This window comes from Aquila chrysaetos, chromosome 7 (assembly GCF_900496995.4).
Source record: "Aquila chrysaetos chrysaetos chromosome 7, bAquChr1.4, whole genome shotgun sequence".
Taxonomy (NCBI): domain Eukaryota; kingdom Metazoa; phylum Chordata; class Aves; order Accipitriformes; family Accipitridae; genus Aquila; species Aquila chrysaetos.
Window position 1 is genome coordinate 13,370,263 of NC_044010.1, and position 17,956 is coordinate 13,388,218.

A 17,956-nucleotide genomic window follows, 5' to 3' on the forward strand; every position below is an offset into this window, starting at 1 on the left:
TATGACTAAAGACACTTAGTCTTCATGAACCTGCTGTAAAACAGGAATAGCCGAGTTAATCCACAGCCTCTGCCAAGAAAAAGCATTTGAAAAAAATGGAAAAATGTTTCTAATTTCAACACATGAGTTTTAGAAGTTCTGAATTTCTGCCAGGTCTGTGACTGATTTCAAAACTGACAAGGAATCCACACAAAAAACTCAACTTGTTCTGTATTTGCTTTTGTTTATGTATAACCTTTTGGTAAAGTGAAAGTCAGTGTCAAGTATTGCTGCTGTTGTTTCTTTATACTGCAAGCATATATTTAGGAGAGAAGGAAAGAATTACATTGCAAACAAGGGGAGAAAGCCACCTGAGAATTCAGGATATGACTTTAGTAAGTGGTCTGTAACCATTTTTTTGTGTGTTTCTAGCTGTATTAATAGCTATATCTAAGTGCAAGAATTGCAAGAATTTGTCTCATATATCCAATGCAGAAAATAAACACCTGATTGTCTTCCTTGTAAAAAAGATCATTATTTTACGAGTTGCTCAGAGTTAACAGCTGACAATTTTGTTAGTTTTGGGTCTTCATAGAAAATGCTATTTATTTTGCATTGCAAATTGAGAGGAGGATCTCAGAGGAGATTTTAATGGGATGTGTATCATTCAGTATCTTTATTCTCAGTTCATATCTAGCCCAAACTTCTAACATGGAAAGTCATTATGTCATCTTACTGCTTACGGGTAGTTCTGTAAAATTATCCAATGATTTTTGTCCACTTATTAATAAGATGCCAGTAGTGTGGTTTCAAACACATTTGTGAAACAGTTTTCAATTTGGAAATGCAGCTATCAAATGTTTTGCAAAATCTGTTGGTCCTCATTTTATTTTGGAAAATGTCAAAACATCATCCATTTCAAAGGCAGCTGCCTTATTGGGACTTTTAAAATTATTATTTTGTTTAGCTAACTTCTCTGCGTCTCTGAAAATTTAAATTACCTTCCTCACAGGAGGATTAATTAGCAAGTTTGCCCCAAATCTTTGAAGATGAAGGTGTTGCTTACAGGCTAACCAGCAGTCATTAATAGGATTCATCATCTGTTTCTTCTGGCATGGAGCTACTTTTAGTGTGAAATACATGGAAAAGACAGAGCATGTTTAACAAAGGCAGTAAGCTTCAGTAAAGCCATTTGATTTCATAAGCAGAGACAGGACACAAGGCTGGCTGCCTTGGACTTTGTAGATGACTCTTTCTGCTCTCCAAGCACTACTTGTTGCACCAGCCAGCCAAACTGCTTTCCAGTCAGTCCTTGGGTTTAAGATACCGTCAAAGAATTAAAGATCTGATTCTGTGTTCTTAAGTACAGAAGCTTCTGAAGCAAAGTTTTATTTTGTAATTTCAAGTATTCATTTTAGTCCACTAGTCCGCTCCAGGTAACATGATAAATGTTACGTGTTGCAAAATGCAGATTTCGGAATAGATGTACAAAGTGAAAAGCTGATTCAAAATAGGAAACCAAACCAGATTTTTGAAGAAATAATGCTGCTTACCAATATAAAAAGACATTTAAAATTATATTTATGCTAATTTCAAAATGAAGACGATCAAGCATGTTAACTATGCACCTTTTCTGTGCATAGAACTTAAATAAAATTTAACCCCAAATTTCTTTTTTTTAGAATGAGGTACCTCATCAAGCTTAGTCAAGGTATTCTTGATTTACAATAATGAATATGCAGCTTGAACTTACTCTTTGTGTTTATGAATGACAATTAAGGTGAATGGATAAAACCTCTTAAGATTTTATTGAAGGCTCTGGAACTGAAGTTTACAAAATATGTTTGCCTCCTTGGAACTCCACTCAGAGGCCTGAGACTGTATAATCCATGCTATTATACAAATTCCATACCTTCCATTAATTTCCAAGTTCCAATTCTGTGATGAGGAAGCAGCATGCCTGACTGTGGGAATAAAAAAATTTAAAAAAAAAATTTCATCTGTGAACAGTTATGTGGATTTTTCTTTAATCCCCACAATACATCTTTTTTGGTAATTCATGATACTATGTAACTGTATTTAAAAAAAAAAAAAAAAGCATTATTTCTGGATTGTACAGCAGCGTTGGATGGAGATTTGGTTTTATATGTCTCTTACGTGCTAGTAGTTGTCCATTTAAAATACGAGTTCTACAGCTATTGTTATAGCTAAGGCTAGAAAAACAAGAAAGCCACTTATTTTCAGAAAAAGCATAGCTGAAATTCTTTTAATATAATCCAGGAAATTTAGGGGGGGGGTCAGGGTCAGTTACTCTTCCTGATGAAAATACAAAAGTGTTCGAAAATGCATATGAATAATTCCTCATACATTCTTTCATGTGCTAGCAAGTTGTTTACAACCCTATCCTGATTTTCTTGAATTGGATGTGTTGTTTGAATTATTCACTGGAGTAATTTCCTTGAGCAGTTTTTGGACGACTTGTTATTTGTGAGCAGTTGATTGCAAGTGTTCGCTGCTAAACATGTGCTTTGTTGTCCGTCATTGTGGTGCTCTCACTGGTGTCAAGCGTAATATTTGCTCTCGAATGTCCGGAGGCATCATTTGCAATTTAAAATTAGAAGTTTGCTTCTCACAAAGTTTGTTTCCACTTAAAATCTGATGATTCAGTGGAAACTCCCTAGTATGCTAGCTTGGTAGGATATTTGTGAAAATTAAACTCAATAGGAGCAGTGAAGAGGTCAAATAAAAAATTCAGACTGCTCCATTATGCAGCATAATTCAAGCCCTGTTTTTACAATAGTATTTGCAATGAAACAACTATTTGTGTTGGCTGAACATTTTGTTGAAAAGTTCCCTTTTTTTGCCATTCAGGTCAGGAGGCTTCAGATGTTTGACATATATTGCTGACCTGCTGCAATATTGCTTGTTTGCTTCTCCCTGTTAGGAACTTCCAGGCTGGAGGGCTGAGGGAAGGAGATTTGGGTTTTACTTGGAGCGTTTCAGAGAGGGCTTACGCTTTGTGGTTGTCCAGGCATTAACAACAGGGTTCTGGTTTGGCCAAATACTGCATAATGCAAGCCTACATGTGAATTTTTAGCCTCCTTCAAAACCCAGCAACAATATAATCCGTGTCCTAAAATGGACTGCTTGCTCTAAAAGAATTCAAGTAATGTAAGCCTACAATGCTAGCCCTCTAACTGAAGTCTGTTAAGCATAAAATAGTGAATTTATGGAAGGGAGAAAAACTTAACTACAAATCACAAAGAAAAATGGAAGATTACAGTAAATTATACTCCTTGGTGTCTAATCATAGTTTGGGTTGTGCGGGGAATCCAGGAGTTAGACTGAGAAGATTTTTAGGGACTTCAGTTAGTTAGCATGCTAGAGACAGAGAAGCCCTATTTTCACCTGACTTTTCCAGCAGTCATTAATACCGTGCCTGAGGCAGACACGAATCAGCCATTGTTCCTTCCAAGTTAAAAGTTGCTGGGGCTTACCGTTAACAGAGACAGTAAAACATCTATTTGCAGTTTCGCACCTCTAATTTGACTCTGCTAGTGAAACTCAGACAAGAATTCACAGCAGACCTAGTTGGGTACTGTATAATTTAAATAGTAATGCAGCCAGATCAGCGGGTGGCCTGATCGTGAGCGTTTGCTGTTTACTCTGATTCCGAGGGATTTTGTTCTGCTGTTCAGCTCGATGTGCCGGGTTTACAACGTGAAGCCCTCGTTAGCGTTAATGGCAATTCTGTGCTGGAAATGCTGGAAAAAGAAACTGCATGGAGCCGTTGCGTGATGCTGCGAATGCTATAGCAAAAGCCTAGAAATTTACAGCACAGCCAAATGTGAGATGTAAGGGCAAGTCATACACAGCAAATGGTAGATGCAAAGAGCCAGAAAAGCATTTTAAGAGCTCTCTGAGGCATTTTTCTCTCCCTCTTGACTGTCCTAACAGTAATGACTGGTTGCCATTAAGGGTCTGTCTCTGGGCCAGCTACGAATCCCAGGAAATGGCTGCGTGACGTTACTTCTGCAGTTTAAAAAGCACAGCTTAAGCTATATTATAAGAAAAAGAAAACCATTTCAGCAACGTGCTGGTATTTTTTGCCTTCAGTGGATTGGTGGTGGGAAAAAGTAAATTGAGGAGCATTGATACACCCAGGAGTATGATTCGTTACCCCACCAGGATGCTGAAAAGATATAAGCCCCTTGAAAAGCATGTTCTGAGGGGCAGCTAAAGGAGGAGGGAAGACTGGAGGACTGACCTATGGGGCAGTTGAAATTTTATTTGCTCATTATCCTGGAGGAAGCTGTGGTAAGTTTTTTTGCCAACAGGCAACATGGAGCTAGAAAATAAGAAGTCCAAGATGACATTTAGAGAGTTGTATCATTTTGCAGCATCAGCCTCACCTGCATTCTTCTCCCCGTTGGCTATTTGTATTACCCCTCTTCATTTCTCCAGCTCTCTTTTGACTTCAAAGAGAGTAGTCACAACCTGCTTATTCTTACAGTGTGCAAGTGTGCTATGAAGCCCCTTGAGAAAAGCAAATATGCCACCCTAAGAGGTGAATTGTATTTTCGGGACTAAGTTACAAATTTTGCTAAGAGTACTTTAAAAATGGGCATGAAGAGGTGGAACTCCAAAAATTCTTATCTTTAAGGTCCAGGGATAATCAAATAAACACAATGACTCTACTTCTTGGCATGTCATTTATTTACTGGTCTTCTGTTGATACACATGTAAACTTATGATTCTGCTTGCTGTAGAAGGTAGAACTAAAATTTGCTTTCTATGCCAGCTTTTGTTTTTCGGTTTATTTTTCTCTTGAAATAGGAGATATCCTTCTTGTTAGACCTGAATTCTGTGCTTCAACTTGCCATAATCATAAAGCACATAGGATTTGTGTTCAGACCAGGCCTGGCTCCCTCCTAGGGAGCAATTTCACTTTACAAAATCAGCTTATAATTACCTAAAAATTGCCACAGGAAATGACTTTATGTTTTTTAAATGCTTTCCCCTTTAAAAGAAACTGACTGTGGAAGGGGAAGTCCAGATTTAAAAACTAAAGGTTGGTTGTGCTGTTTGGAGGAAGGGATGGAAAGAGAGAGGCTCCTGCAACACAAAGTCCAGGATTGTGTGTGCACAGCTCCTCTGTGTATTTGCAGAATACCACCCACCCTTCATGCAGAAGAAGTGGCAGGACATTTTCCTTTTATTTGTCTCGGTTCCTGGATTTTACAAGTTAATGTATCCCTTTCTCGCCAGGCAGCAGCTGACCAGAGATGAGATTTTCATGCTGTATTGGGAAGGGTTCTAATGCCGTTTTCTGTGGTCTTTGTCATTACTATAAGGTGCAGCAAAAGTTTCCCTGTGTTGTGACAAAAAGCTGTGCTAGTGATAACAAACTATAGTTCTCCTCTCTACTGCAAATGACTCAAAGGTTAATTCCAACTGTTAATGTAATGGGCACAGCCAGAGAAAGCTTTCAGCAACAGGGCATTTTGTAACTGGCATCTCGCTGTTAAATTTGTCTCTCTAACCTGAGTCTTGCTGATTTTTTTCGAGGCACCACATGTCAGTAAATACAACTCTGTAGATAGACACACAGTCAGGATGAACAGGATAGAAAGTCTTTCCATGCCTGTCAAAAGATGGGGTATATCATAGTTGGTCAAAGCAACAAAGTAAAGAAAGTTCCAAAAAAAGGAGGGGAGAGAAGAAAAGACAAAGGGAAATGTTCTATTTCACTTCCCCTGAGCAAACATGTAATTTCCATGATTTCTTTTTAATGACTCTCTTCTGAAGCTAGTAGGTACTGATTTATGAAAAGCTGTAAAAGATCAGGTGGAACCCTGCAGGACATCGTTTACAGCTGCACGGATTGCAACCCGTCTAATTTGTCTAGTAAAGTGTGAGCTCATGGCGCACATCACCCAGACCATAAATTTCATGTTCAGACCTTCTGTCTAGGGGCTGGGTCAGGGGGGAAAAAAACTGCCGATGTGTGCAGATGCTCTGAAAGCCCAGCTTTCCCTTGGTGCATGCGAGGAGACATCACAGACTCTTCGCAGTGAGACAAATTCCTGTTCATTGATAAACTGTCCAGATGTCCTCTCTGAGGAGGAAAGTAACTAATTTTTGTTTGGAATCCTACAAGGAGAAAAATGATACTTTACAGTCCTGGTTATTCTGAGGTCACTTGCATTAAAATTAGGTCATATTTTTTGTCCTGATGATACTTTGATCCAAGTCATAAACATAAAAGCTCTTTTGGGCCACTCTAATTCCTAATCCTAGAGACCTGTTCTGTTTCAACTTGTTTATACTTTTTTTTTTTTCATTAGTGATTCTTGAGTCAGGCCTTGTTTTATTAGATTTAACTTAAAAAGACATACTAGGCTGGAAAAAAAAAACCTCCAAGCTTTATCACTAAGAACACTTCATAAATACTCTTAATAAATGTCTTGGGATTCCAGATGCTATACCCAGAAAACTATAAATAACAAGCATTGGCTCTTCATGGGACAAACAGTAGTCGGCGAGATGCAGGCTGTACAGCTACTGAATAAAAATATCTTGGGCCTGATTATCAAATCTGAGCCTTTAACTGGAGGGCATTTAAAGCTGTGTATCCTGTAGGTGCCTCAGATCTGCTTTTAGCACAAGAACAGTAACCTGAAGTGTGCTGCATCTTCTGTCCTCAGCTCAGTCTTTGTGTCAGTGGGGCCATGCTGTGCTTTCCCTTCTTTAGTGTTTTGGGGGCAGAGCAGGTTTCTGGTGTCTTCTGTCACTTTCCATCTACGGCTGTTCCCAGGATGCGAGGTCCGTAGTCCATGCAAGTCATCACAGTCATTTGCAGCAGCTCCTTGTCCTGGCTGGGCTCCGGAGGGAAGGTAGTCAGGCGAAAGGTGTCCCATCAGGGACATCGCTGCTCTGAGACTTGGTGAAAATTGATGGTGAATCTACAGCGGTGTTATGTGCATTTGTGGTTTTGAAGTTAAGATTTTCAAGCATCTAATGAGCTCTTTAATTAGGGCCTGCAATCCCAGAAAGGAAGAAGATACTAAAAAAATTTTCTGAGCCTGAAAGAAATCAGCTGATTGATAACAATTGGCAAAACATCAGAAGTAAAAGGTGCTGTTCAATATGTAGCCAATATCAAATGTTATTGTTTCACAAAGCTATATTGTTCTTTTCTTCAAAGGTAAAGGGTAAAAGTCTCGGTGTAACTGATGTGGTATTTCCTGATTCCAGTGCAAGTCAGATGTACTGCAAGGGTATGCTATTGTAATGCTGCCAGTCTTGATGAAACTTCATAAAGACTTGTGTTGGGATTGAGAAGATTTGTTTGGATTTTCTAGGCTGCTTATGAGATTAAATTCACTGGTATTTTAATACTTTGTTCTCTTTGGTGCCTTTACAACCTCCCCCATTTATGTTTTTTCCAATGCTCAGAGGTTCCTTGGGTTTGGGGTGAAGAGAGTGTTTTACAGTTCAGATCAGTTCTCCAGTACCAGTAGCTGTCACCTACCCGTTACACTGCGTGAGCACTGCCTTTAAATTACGGTGTTAGTCTAACCACCTCTCCTTTTCACTTCTTTCCGGTGACAAAAGTCACTTCAGATGGATTCAGCTGTAGTAGTCAGACTCCTGTGCAGGTGATGTTTCACTAGAGCCACAGGGAAAAAGAATTATGGGGCAGAAAATAGTTATCACTGCAACTTTACAGTCTGCTTTGAACACCCCCTAGTCCAGTCTCCTGTGCTCATGAGCAGCACCATCATAATAGCACAGCTAAGCACATACTTAGCTTTAAGCCTGAGGTGGACACCCATACAGTACTTTACTTAAAATGGAGTGCGTATGTTTCTGAATGGGGACTAAAAAGCTGTCCAGTATGGACATATGTTTGTCAGTGGAGGGAAAAATGCAGAAATAGAGTTGATGTCTCTAATAAGATCTGACTAGTCGAGGAAGTCATTATTGTACTAATTAGCACTGAGAGACTAGAATTAGTAAGATGTCTTGTCAGTAGAAAGAAATTACTGATCCTATTGCTATTCAGGGGCTTCTCACACCTCTTAAAATAAGATAGCAAGTCAGTGAGGAGGAACAGCTGAGAACAGGTTCACTCGCGCCTCTGAGAGCTGGGTGTCTCCTCCAAGCTGTTTGCCTGGAAGACCTGTTTCAGAGAGGGAAAAAAACCCTGCCTGGAAATGCGTGTGTCTTTTTATGGACTGCAGCAATAGTTCAGAAAACTAGCTGAGCCTATTTGTGGTATTTTTAGATGGCTAAATTGAGGTGTGGTAGAGCCTGCCTCTAGTGACATCATGGGGAAGGGCTGGCATTTATTTTTAGTCTTGACGCTTTCAAATAAGAAGTTACAGTATGCTCACAAGACCTTGAAAACAAGAGTATTCATAGCAGACAGAAATGAATTTCTGGATCAATATGGGAAGAGCCATTTTTGCTATTTGCAATATGCAAAGTGCAAGGTCAGCTGCAATATATTCCTTCTTCATAAAAACATTATACGTTTAATCATTATTTTGAGAGGGATAATTTTTTCTCAACAGCTTATAGGTAGACTTAAGCAGATGAAAAAAGGTTTAAATGGGCAAAGAGGCATGGATATATGTTTTGTTTGATTCGTTGTGTTGGTTTTGTTTGTTTCTTACTGGTTTCTTCATTGTTTTCTAAGTAGAGAACTTGGATGCAAATCATGTCAGTTCAGCATCCTTCATGAGCACCAAGTTAATTTCAAAGGCAGGAGATGATTCAGGTCTCACTTCTAAATTTTTTGTATGATATCCTTATGGAAGGTTCAGTCTTAAAGTGAGCATTAATTTTACATTTTAATTTTTACATTTGGTTTAGTGTATTTAATAACAATTTTCCTCATTTCTGCCTCTATGCACTGCAGAATGCAAGTCTCATGCAGTTACGTTTGTCTCACAAATTCACTTAACACTTGATTTTTAGACTTGATATAAATTTTTTAAAGGCACTAGTGTCTTATTATCTGTGCTTCTAACTTAGTAGCAGCATTTAGGATTTGTCAGTGGGCTGCAATACTCTGAACGCTTAATATGTGTAAATTCTACCAACATGCTCACCTTGGAGTCTAGAGTGTGCATCATTTGTGTGTTGTTTGGGACTAGGTGAATCACATAAATATAATCTAAATTAGGCTTGTCTTTGCTAATGCTTCACACATTAAATTGTAAGGTAACAATACACTTCATGAATTGGTGAATCTTCGGTGATTTACACATGGGCATGAGAAGCTAGTGCTCACAAGCAAGATGATTACGCAGCACAGAGTACATGTGGTGGCCTCAGCAGCAGATAACTTCCATAGACAAATAGAAAAGCCACAGCTCGCCTGGAAGCTCCTGCCAATGCCAGTGCTAAGTTTAGACACAAAATAAATCCATATGTATCCCTGCTCCCTGACTTTCATCATATTCTGTTTTATTTCAGGCCATCAAATCTTCTCCTGGACCAAAGTAACATTGACATTTCAGCCTTCCGCACGACAGGTGATTGGCTCAATGGTTTTCGGACAGGACAGTGCAAAGACATTTTCACGGGCGTGGAGTACAGTACCTGTGATACAATAGCCAAGATTTCTACAGAGTAAGTTTGAATTGACTACAGGTCTTCATCATTGGTTGTGGCTGGAGGTACAAGTTTAAACATAAGCATAAGAGTAGTGTTTTTATATGGAGTTTCCAGCTTTAACTAAAATATTCCTACACTTAAAGAGACAAATGTAAATTATTGTTGTAGTTGCAATATGCTTGCAGGAAACTTAGATGCTCTGGTGTCTCCGTGAAGGCCACAGTCCCATAGCTTTTTGTTACTGATGACGACGAAATTCCCAATTTCTTCTGATACAGTAGCACTGTGCATTATCTGGTACACCAGCATCACTTTCTTTCCACTCACAGTTTAGGAGTTTCTCTCTTGATTCTTTGTATTCTGCCTTTTATATGGGGGTTTCCCCACAGCTGGCACATGTGCCGATCTTTTCTTTTATTGACCATCCCATATTCCGTCAAACCAGGTGAGACAGAGCAGGCTCCTTGTAGCTGCTTTTCTCTTACATGCTAATAATTATTCAGGGGCTGAACTCCCTCCTGCCTCCAGTTTTGACATTTAAATATGCTAAACTTGGAAGTTTACAACTTGCAAGTTTATGACATTTAAATGCAATCCGTCTTTGTTTTTGTGATGTGGAAGAGTAGGGTAATGTTCTCTCTGCACCTGAAAAGGCATCAAGTACAGTTATGAACTTACTGCCAAAGGAAATCTTGATTCCCTGTTGGGCTAGCTGGATACATGACAAGTTGTCAAGAAGTAAGCAGCAGCTGCGGTACCGACAATTAAACACATCAATGCCATTAATTAGTGTATTATTGCAACTATAAAAAGGCTGCTAATGGCTTTTTATAACAATTACCCTTTGGGGACAGTGCAGAAATCCTCTAGGTATGCCCAATTTCCTGTGAGCCACTGGTTAATTGGCCCTTCACAAGTGTTAAACCACTTCTGTGTTGCACAAGGAACAAAGAGACTGGACAGCCTGGAGAAACGAGAAGTGAAAACCAGTGTAGACGCTGGAAGCTTGGCCATGTAGCCGTTAATCTCAATGCTGATATCAGAGTGAAGACAACCATTCAGAGGGCTCAGCACATAATAACGAGATGTCAGCACTGCTCAGGAAAAGCGATCAGTCTGATAGGGGGATGGAGATGTTAGAGAGGCTCAAGATCACAGCTGGCCCAGAAGTGAGCCCCTTGCCCCTAAATCTCAGTGCATGTATCACCGGAGAACACTGTTTCATTGTCTTTTCTTCTAGGTAAGCCAACACAACAAGGCTAAATGAGTTTTTACTCTTTTTTTGCGGCTTCCTGCTGTTTTCATACAATGGCTCTCAGTATTTTTCGTACAAGGGCTTGTGTTTCAGCAATATCACTGTACCTGGAGGCTCCTCCAATTCAGCAATGTAAGATGAGCGAGTTGATTGCTGTTTGCTCACATCAGCGCTAGAAAACACAGAGATAGTATGCTCACTCACCCGATGCATCTTCTCTTTTTTCCAGTGACGTGAAGAAAGTTGGTGTTACAGTTGTGGGGCCTCAAAAGAAGATTGTCAGCAGTATCAAAGCTCTAGAAACTCACACAAAGAACAGCCCTGTTCCTGTGTAAGGTACCAAAATGATGTTGCTCAGGAGAGAAAAAAAGAGAAAAGTTGCATCACAGGGCAAAAGTGATGGCTGATAAACGGCAGAATTTAAAGGAGTTCTTTGCAACAGCTTTGGAAACATAATGGTTGAAATTTCAAACCCACTAAGACACTCAAATATTGAGTATAAATGCCTTAAAAATAGGAGCGAACTTGTTTTCTATCTGTTAATCCTAAAGGGTGGGTGCTCTTGACTGACTGTTAATGCAGATAGTAAATGTCAAAAGAAAAAATATGTAAAAAATCCTTCCAAGTAAAAACCAGTGATACTAAAACCTAGAGCCATTTGAATATTAAGTGACTGAATAACACAAAAACCCATGGACATAAAAGCTGTGTATTTGACCTATACAGCAAACGCGAAGAAAGAAAGACTTGCAGTATTTTTATACAGAAGAGATCTGTAACAGGTATTTTATTTCTTTAAAAGCAAGGAAAATAGAGGACTATACCTCACAACCTGTCTGGCCATATTTACTATAATGTTGTTGTAACATGCTATTTCAACTTCAGAAAGGAACACAGAAATAAAGTTTGTAGTGACTTTGAGTTAGTTGACAAAAGATTTTTGCCATTATGTTAGCTTCCCTAATTGTGTTCATTTAAATAGAAACAAGTCTTAATTTTTTAAAGACTTATTTATTTCCTTTGTTTTTTCCATTATTGTTTATATTTATGCTTAAATACCTTAACCTGGCTGTATTATTGCCAAGTGCCAAATATTATCAAAACTTCATTGGTTCAACCTGAGAAATTGTCTGAGGGTTAATTACTAGATTATTTTATACTCATAACTTCATCTATGAAATACAGAAGGAAAGAAAGATGGTCTTTTTTCCAGCTCTGACACTAAACAAAGCATCTGGACTTGAGATTCCTTCTATTTGCTGTGAGTGGTATTTTAACCCGGGCTTGAGTTTTGGCAGAGTTGTCTGCGTTATCGATCTCTACATCAGTATCTGCCCCGGTCAAGCACATACATCTCATTTACTTCCCAAAGGCCTGCTTTCCTGTCCAAATAAGGACCCCCTATTCTCAGGGGGATTTGCCTAGCAAACATAAAAAAGTCAGGGTTGCATCCTGCATTAACTGAGGATGCTTTCTGAGTTCATTGGGGAGTGGTCCATTTCTGGCTTCCATCTGGCAGGCTCTGCTCAGGAACTGGGAAGTGTACTACCGTGTGGGCAGTCGCTGGTAGTTACGCTGGGATGGTGACCTGCAGCCAAGGCTAAGTAGATTGTTTAAAAGGATGACTTAAGCTGTGAAATAGGGCTTTGGTATGTAATTTTACCTAAGTCTGAGCTAGAAGGCCTCTGTCCAGGCGCTGCCATTCTGTAGGGCACTTGAGGTTTTCGCACAGGTTCCTTAGGCACCTGTTTGTTGAAAGAAAGTGGAAAGGCGCCTATCTTTAGGAGAGCGTTCACATTTCCCAGTGGAAAAAGGAGCCTGGAAGGTGGGATTTGAGAGCCCTCCACCATCTTCAGCATCTTCCCAATAGCGAACTCTTAAGCTGTTGCTCTGGAGCACATCAGTCCCACTTCTGAGCAGACAGAACTCTTTGCTCTGAAAATGAGTGGTTTAAATCAGTGTGAGGCACTTCTTGTGCTACGTACGAGCGAGCTTCTTAATGCTCTAGATGTGATGCCAGGCACGCAGGCATCAGGCTTTGGGCACTAATGGAAGCCACTCCAATTCCCAACTTGCCATGCTGGAATCTAAACTTGATTCTGATGAATAACAGCGAGTCCCTAAAAGTCCAAGGCTGTGTGGGAGGCAGATGACTATATGGCACGCCGCCTTGCGCTGGGCGTGCAAAAGCAGGTAACTAATCGGGCTTTCTTTCTTTCTTGTATTGGTTTCGTTTTTGAAGCTCCTTGTAGCATAGGGCACGTAAGTAAGGGAAGAGTCAGTTCCTAGGATTTGTGTGGCTGAATCAGCTTTTAAATTGTTCTTCATGGGTCCAGGACTTACAAAATGTAGAGACACAACGTTTATCACACATTGCTAAATAGAAGCAGAATTAGAGACTTTTTAATGAGTGCTGGCAGTGAGCATGCTGTAAAGGACTGGATTTGAAACACACTCACAGGATAATAATTAGTAATATTTTCTGAAAGAAAAATGAATGGGTTTTAAAGTAAGTTGAAATAAAAAATGAAAAATGGAAGAAAATTAAAATAAAGCACTTAAGTTGTAAAGAACACTTTTCCTTATCTGCCACAATCTATTGTGAAATGCAGCATGCTGAATATAAAAGCTGTATTTTCCATTGCTTGGTTCATTCAGAATCTTTCTTTTCTTCAGTTTGAGATTGCTCTAAATCAGACATTGTTAGTGAGTTGAAGTCACCAAAATCCATTTGCAGACATTGTCTGTGTGGGGACAGCTTTTTATAACGTATTCCTCGTGACGTTTCTCTTCAGCTTCATTCTGCCGTTGGAGAGTGGGAGCGAGGGGGCTGGGGTGGGGGGAAGACATCTGTGAAATGCTTTTGAAAACACAGAACCAGTTCTTAGAGTTTTAGATGATGACTGGAAACTTTGCACCAACCACCCTCAATTTTCTCTTAGTATCATGTCATGTTCCTTGCCCACCGTTTGAGCATGTTCAGCATAAAAGATTAAATCTCACTGATGCTTGGGAAAAAAGAAACTCAATTTTGCTTTTCTTTGCTATTAGGAGTAGAGAGTTTTAAAATACATTTAGTTTTCTCTCCCTGTCAAAAGTTGATTTGTACTGTAAGTGGCCTCTGTTGCAAGCATCCTATACTCCTGTCCCCGTGTACATATGTATACATAGCAGTGTACAATTCTTCATTGTGGAGTAGCGATACTAGAATTCGTGTGGCCATCTTCTGTACAGGACTTGCATCGGTTATTGTCATCAAGCAAAATGCAGCTACTCATGAAATGACATGCCATACTATTGGTTTTGTATCTTTAAATATAGTTTCCATTTTATTTATTTCTGTTAACATATCTAGTTTTGTGCTGTTACTTAGCATTCAATAAGCAATGTATAGATGTGATTTGATTGGCAAAATGTATTTACTTTAACTTGTATTTCAAAGCATTACTTACTCATTTAGATTATATATTGTGCAATTGTAGATGGCCTCTTACTAATGTAAAATGATTTGTAGTGGAAACATTTATATTTTTATAATAAACATAATGAAAGTATTTTTTACATACTGGAATACTGAGGTGATTGCTTGGAGGACAAAGTAAATTTATTTGATTAGAGAAGTGTGATAAAATTGTAATTAAATATGGATAAATTCTGAGTGTTAAAGCATGGGTTTGGAGTGAAAGCTAGATATTACCTATATTATCTATTAAAAGAAACAAGTAGTGCGAGTTTTAACTAGACAGACCAGTATTTGTGCTAAACTGACTTACATCAGTCAAAGACTTTACTTTCTCTATGGATATGGGAAAACGTCGTCTACTACAGCCTGCCTATGGGATGTTGAAAAAGCTGTCATTTATTTTAGTTGTGTCAAGTATTTCCAAACTTTTGCTTTTTTTCCTCCCTTGCCAGTGGACCTCTTTTCATCTTATTACTATGTTGAATCCAGTAAAAGATGTACTTTTCAACAAAATAAAAAAGCCCACAGCTTACTGTAATTTAACCCCATGATCATTTCTTGCCTCTGAGTATCTGTATTAGATAGTATTTTGCTCCTGTTTTGTTATGTCCCTACCAAGTTGTTTCTGTGTGCTTCATTGAAGTACAGTGTCTTTGAAAATGCCAACATACAACTCAACTTTGCATCTCAGGAATTGTCTTCCTAGAAAAATAGGAGTGGTTTGAATGTTCGCCAGTTACTTGAGGAGTGACGTTACAGAATCTTTCTGTACCGTAAATGATTTTGCATGCTTTTGTATATTACTGTGCTCACTGGTGCAAAACAATGAATGATATACCTGTCCTGGAGTCTGTAAGTTGATAAACTTTATGGATGTAGCATACTTTTTTTTTTTTTTTTTTTTGGCATTTTGTCTTGGTATCTTCAATAGAAAGGGGAATCACTGAAAAGAGCTACCCAGAATTGGACTTAACTTTAAATGGCAACAGCTGGACTGAAATCCACTTTTTCTTCATAACACCAGTATGCCCCATGCTGTGCCGCAGCGGGTACATATGGTGTCATTTTAACTTCTAATGGGTGGGTTTCAATGCTATACTGGAACGACAGGGAAGCAGCTCTGTTGGTCTAATCTATGCAGTATGCTAACTATTTACATTACAAATAGGTTTCACTTCAGCAGTTGTGTTACACTGACTTGTGTCTATCCCTTAAGCCTTACTGGTACATTGTATTTGCTTTATATCCCAAAGGGCACAGTGGATATTAATGCTTTTATAACTGTTGTGTTTATTGTAAAACGGTATTAATACTCACAGCCAGTTCTGGAATGGCAGTAGGATGCATGCAGATGAAGAGCAGCAGAACAAGCAAGTGCCTTGCAGCCCACCACCATGTCTCAGCTCAAATCTGGAGGCATAAATTGCTGATAATTAGTTCCACAAATTCAGATATGCCTATTTTTTACAGTAATGTCCAAGTGATGTTTTTCCACTTTGCGTTCCTTCTTAAGGTTGATGCCCAGACCTAGATATCTATACGAGTAAAAACCTAAGCAGTGCCAAGTAGAATCAGACAATTACTTCTGCTGTCTCACATATGCCACTCCTGTTAATTCAGACAAATATCCATACTATTGACTTCCCTTCATTTTCTGAGCCACTATAATTCCTCAGATCCTTTCCAAGCTATCACTGCCTGGTCAGTAATTCCCCATTTATATGTGCGTACTCAGTTCCTTTTTCAGTCCTCAGTCTAATTCTTTGTGTATTTCTTAATGAATTTTACTTTCCTAATTTAAAAATATTTCTCCTAGAAATATTTCTCTCAGCCTTGATTCATTCACATGTCTAAACATGCACATGCTCATCATCCAGATTACTAATGCAAACGGTGAACAGCACGAAACACTAAGGACAGCCTTCTCTTGGCTTCTTTGTTATGCTTTTCAGATGGCCAGAGAACCTTTGATAAATGAAGAGTACTCAGTATGCAAGATTTTTCAGCTCACTCTGCTTTCACATTACAATGATTTCATAATAGCCCATATTTCCCCAGTTAGCTCATAAGAATGTCATGTGGGACAGCACCAGAAGTCTTACTAAAGACAAGATAAATCACATCTACTACTTTTTAGATTATCCTGTCACAGAAATAAATTAGATGAGTTTGACATGATTTGTTTATTCTTGACAAATCTTAGTTGGTTTCTTAAGACCTTGTAATCCTCCAGCTGCTTAGAAATGTATTGTGTGATATATATATATATATATATATATGTATCTATATGTATATCTTTCTCGGTATTTGAGGTTAGCATACCTAGTCTGTAAACTGCCTGGCTCTGCTTTTCTCCCCTTTTTAAAGCTCAGGATGATCTTTGCTCTTCTCCAGTTGCCTGGACTCCATGACTTCTCCAAGACAATAGCCAGTGGCTACCCTTGGACTAGTGCCTTAAATTGCTATAGTAAATCTCACAGACTCTGCAAGCCTGAATGCATCAATCACTTGTCCTGACTCCTAGGATTCCTAATTGTAAAATACAAATAAAATACATATGGGCGAATGTTTTTACTGTGTGCCCAGGTTTTCAGCTTATGTCTTGACTTTTTGCAAGCAAGCAACTGCTAAGAGTCACCATCAAAGAAGCATGGAGTAACATCCGTTTGGTTAGCAAATTTCATTATTTGTTTTCAATTAGATTGAACAACTGAGGTTCATCACTACTGTATGACTTTGAAGTTGGATGATAAGGTGAAGCATCCTACAAAGGTAGTTGAGGTCCACTGTCTGGGATCGTTACAAATCTTTTAATTCACTCTGCTGCTTTCTTCATAAGGGGGGAAATATCCTTTATCTCCAGTCCTCTTCCATCCAGTTTATCCTAATATTATTAGAAAGCTTAGTTTTTAAATCTCTTCAGTAAAGTGAACCGCTTGAGGTTACCCACCATGGATTTGTAATTAATACTGAGTTTAGTTTCCAACCCTTTCAAAAGTGTATGTTTGCAAGAGAGTGTGAAATAACCAGAGCTTTATATTCTTACTATTTGGGGATTTAGGGAAGCAGATGTTGAGCTTGTATTTGAACTGATTCATCGCTAAGCCGTGATACTTAGCAGCAACAGTAAAGCACATCTGGGTGTAAAGCATCAGACCTGAGCTCTCAGGCACCCAAAGATATCATCGTCCTGCATATGTAAGGTGCCTGTGGGTTGCTACTCTAATAAATATTACGTATCCTTCCCAGAAGAAACTGTGCTGTAACTATACGTTGAGGCTGCTTCTCCGCTGGCAAAGTACACGTGCCTCCGCGCTGCTGAGCAGCCGTCCGTGCTGGGATGGCACTGCCTCTTCAATGCCTCAGCCAAAGCAACATCTGCTGCAGGAGGGCTGCGGTCCTCACCCCGAGATGCTGTGCAGGCCCCGGCCCAGCTCTCCCCGCCGGGCGGGATTTCTCCTCCTGGCACAAGGCCTGCAAGGACGAAAACTGAGCGTTTAGCCTCGCTGTGTTCGCATGAGCACAGAGTATAACATTTAATTTTAATGCACAGAGCTGAAATGAAGCCAGAAAAAACATATATATGCTAAAAATGATTTGTTTGAATGAAAAAGAAAAGAAAGGTCTGGTAG

The 17,956-nt window shown here is 39.1% G+C and overlaps 1 protein-coding gene across 2 annotated transcripts in view; it reads left to right on the plus strand.

The window, feature by feature from the left end:
- EPHA3 (EPH receptor A3) overlaps positions 1-14,862 on the plus strand; it is a 234,614-nt gene extending 219,752 nt beyond the window's left edge. For both annotated transcript variants that reach the window (XM_030020257.2, XM_030020258.2), the window contains exons 16-17: positions 9,466-9,621; positions 11,091-14,862. In XM_030020257.2, coding sequence (XP_029876117.1) covers positions 9,466-9,621; positions 11,091-11,196 — 262 coding nt within the window. In that variant the 3' untranslated portion in view covers positions 11,197-14,862. The remainder of the gene's footprint in view (positions 1-9,465; positions 9,622-11,090) is intronic.
- The last annotated feature ends 3,094 nt before the right edge of the window (positions 14,863-17,956 follow it).